The sequence below is a fragment of the Atta cephalotes genome (genome assembly GCF_000143395.1).
Source record: "Atta cephalotes unplaced genomic scaffold scaffold00010, whole genome shotgun sequence".
Taxonomy (NCBI): Eukaryota; Metazoa; Arthropoda; class Insecta; order Hymenoptera; family Formicidae; genus Atta; species Atta cephalotes.
This window is the reverse complement of record NW_012130074.1, coordinates 695,043-698,188: the sequence shown is the minus strand read 5'-3', so window position 1 is coordinate 698,188 and position 3,146 is coordinate 695,043. Positions and strand designations below refer to the sequence as shown.

The 3,146-nt window shown below is 30.2% G+C and overlaps 1 protein-coding gene across 1 annotated transcript; it reads left to right on the top strand.

Moving 5' to 3' along the window:
• Positions 1–1,207: 1,207 nt before the first annotated feature.
• On the top strand, positions 1,208–2,937 carry LOC105627674 (protein phosphatase 1 regulatory subunit 7). The gene is made up of 5 exons (XM_012208952.1): positions 1,208–1,226; positions 1,294–1,391; positions 1,864–2,060; positions 2,183–2,654; positions 2,737–2,937. The coding sequence occupies exons 1-5, from the start codon at positions 1,208–1,210 to the stop codon at positions 2,935–2,937; spliced, it is 987 nt and encodes a 328-aa protein (XP_012064342.1).
• The last annotated feature ends 209 nt before the right edge of the window (positions 2,938–3,146 follow it).

Below are 3,146 nucleotides of genomic sequence, written 5' to 3'. Positions count from 1 at the left end.
GGAGATGTTCTAAATTTTAAATAATTACTTGAAATGATAGTAGAAAATGAGTATTTAAATTATTACTTGAAATGATAGTTGTCCAAATTGTAACTAAGGCCGGATTCATACCTTGATGGAAAAACGGAAAACGGAAAAGCAGAAGCCAATCGTAACTCGCAGTAATAGTAATAGGCAGTACATTTCGCTTGTCTGCTTCTGTCTTTCCGCGAGTTCTGATTGGCTTCAGTTTTTTAGCTTTCCGTTTTTCCGTCAAGGTGTGAAACCGGCCTAACAGTTGCCATATAATCATATATTTTTAGCTTTTTATGCTTTTTCATATTAATTTCATATTAATTTTTAGCTTTTTCATATTAATTTTCGAATTGAGCAAATAAAAGACACATATTTGAGGTAAACTTTAATATATATGCTATTTCCGTTATTCCTTTTCATGCGCAGCAAATGCAACGAAAACAATTATGAAAAATTGGCATCACGTGACATTTTTGTTGCTGCAGCATACTGCGCATGAAAAGAATGTTTTTAATGAGTGCATTCAGTACTACAACCGCTCACTGAGCGCTTGTATCTAATTGGCATATTTCGTTAGAACTAAAAATATAGACCAAACAAATATAAGAACTTATTGAGCGGTCGTAATATTGCGTATTCAAGTTGACAAAAGACCTGTTCTTTCTGACTGAATTTTTACATCAGTTCATTTTTCTTCTTTTTTTCTTTCTGGAGAGAAAAGAAAGAAAAATGAACTGTACAAAAGTTCAATCAAAAAGAATAGGCCTAAAGCGGTTAGTCCGCTCGTCAAGTAAATGAACATAATTGGTTATTTCTTATAGATTCAACCAATCATATACAATCGCTCAGTAAACATGCTTAGCCGCTTTGCCACTTGAACCCATTGAATGCACCTGTGTCTGCTTTCCATCATGTTTTATATGGTGTTTGATTGATTTATTATTTATATTATTGGCATGCAAACTTTTGGGTTTTTCTTTCACGTAGTTTGTTTAGACCTCCATCATTTTACAGTGCAGTGTAAATTAGAATTTTTTAAATATCATTTTAACCGTGCATTGTCGAAAAAAAGATCGAACGAAAATCATTTTGAGGCAATCACTGACGTTTTAGGGCGATTTTAATTAATAGTCGAATTTTTCAATCAACTGAACAGCTTATCAGAAAATCTACGTCCATCATTTTTCATTACATGACAATGGCTAATAATGGTACGTTACTCAAGAAATAAAATTTCCGTGTATGTAATCACTTAGGTTATGTTTAATCTAATTGTAGAGAACAAAAGCGAGAATTCCGCCGAAATAAAAGCTGAAAACGAAGGGGAGGATTCCGAGGAGTCTGATAAGATATTAATTATAGATCCTGATAGCGAAGTGTGTTTTTTACTTAATTATTTTTATTAAACGGAATACTTAATATGTTTTCAAAAGATATAAATCCTAACATTGAAATGTGTCCCTCTCGTCCATTTTTACCAATATATATTGAACTTTAATCTCGGTTCGACGGAACTTTAAACTTATTCTTTAATTTTTTCTAACTTTAATGATCATTTTTACCAATATAGATTAAATTATTTTTTTAACTTGTTATGTTCTAGTTCTAAAAATTAGAAAAAGATAAATAACAAATTAAACTGACATTAAATTACATTAGTAGAACTGTAGACATACAAGAATTAGAAAAAGATAGTAAGAGTTGAATTAAAATTAAAGTTAATATATTTTAATAGAAATGGACATTATTTTGATCTGTTAAATGAAGTTTAAATTTTTCAAATTCAGAAATCGTCATATATTGCTGTGAGTTACTTTATCAATGAGATTGTTATATCAATTGTTTTAGGAATTAGACTTCAATCACTCAAGATTAACCAAACTGGAAAATCTAGAACCATTAACACAAGTACGAAGATTATGCTTTACATGGAATCTCATTAAAAAGATAGAAAATCTTGATACACTTACTAGTTTGGTAGAATTGGAATTAAGGGATAATCAAATTATAACTATAGAAAATCTAGATGCCCTGGTGAATCTAGAGTATGTCTGACTTTAATTTTATATAATGCATGACATATATGTTAGTATATACACATACACGCACGCGCGTGCGCGCGCGCGCGCATATGCACCAAATTCTAATAATTTTTATGGGGTTTCAGACTCTTGGACTTGTCATTTAATCGCATTAAGAAAATAGAAGGGTTAAACAACTTATTGAATTTACAAAAGTTATTTTTATCATCAAATAAGATCTTACAAATCGAGAATATCTCACATCTGGCGAATCTTGTGACGCTGGAATTAGGCGATAATAAGATACGTGAAATTGAAAACCTTGAGGGTCTCAAGAATCTGATCAATTTATTTCTTGGTAAAAACAAAATTATCAAAATCGAAAACTTGGAAAATCTGAAAAATCTCACGTTGTTAAGTCTACAAAGTAATCGAATTACAAAGATTGAGAATATTGAAGAATTAAAGAAATTGAATCAATTGTACTTGTCTGAAAATGGTATAATATGTATAGAGGGCATAGAAAATTGTCCAGAATTAACAACATTGGATCTAGCTAATAATAAAATTAAAAAGATTCAAAATATGGATCATCTTGAAAGTCTTGAAGATTTCTGGGTAAAAGGAATTGATTAATAAATACTTTTGTATTACATAATTGTATTATAATTAATAATTTATTTTTATTCAACATTTACAGATGAATAACAATGAAATTGAAGATTGGAACACATTGGAAAATTTAACAGCCAACAAACAATTGCAGACCGTATATCTGGAGCACAATCCCATTGCGAAAGATCCAAATTATCGAAGAAAAGTCATGCTGCTGTTGCCATGGCTCGAACAGTTAGATGCGACTCTCTGTAAGAGAAAAACTGGCCAACAATGGGGAGAATAACAATAAGTAATACATGAATAGGAAGTACGAAATAGTCTATGAAGGATCTATATGATGAAATCCAGAATTATATATTATTACTTTCTTTATGTTGTATCCTAATATGATTATAGAAGCTTGGTCACATAAGATTAATAATAGCACTATTGAATGCTTGATATTAGGCTATTTTGAAACTTGATGTTTGAGTTTATTTGATAATTTATTCA

Coding starts and splice junctions, on each gene's coding strand:
- LOC105627674 (XM_012208952.1), top strand. Junction 2,061..2,182: donor GATGCCCTGGTGAATCTAGA/GTATGTCTGACT, acceptor ATGGGGTTTCAG/ACTCTTGGACTTGTCATTTA. Junction 2,655..2,736: donor AAAGTCTTGAAGATTTCTGG/GTAAAAGGAATT, acceptor CAACATTTACAG/ATGAATAACAATGAAATTGA.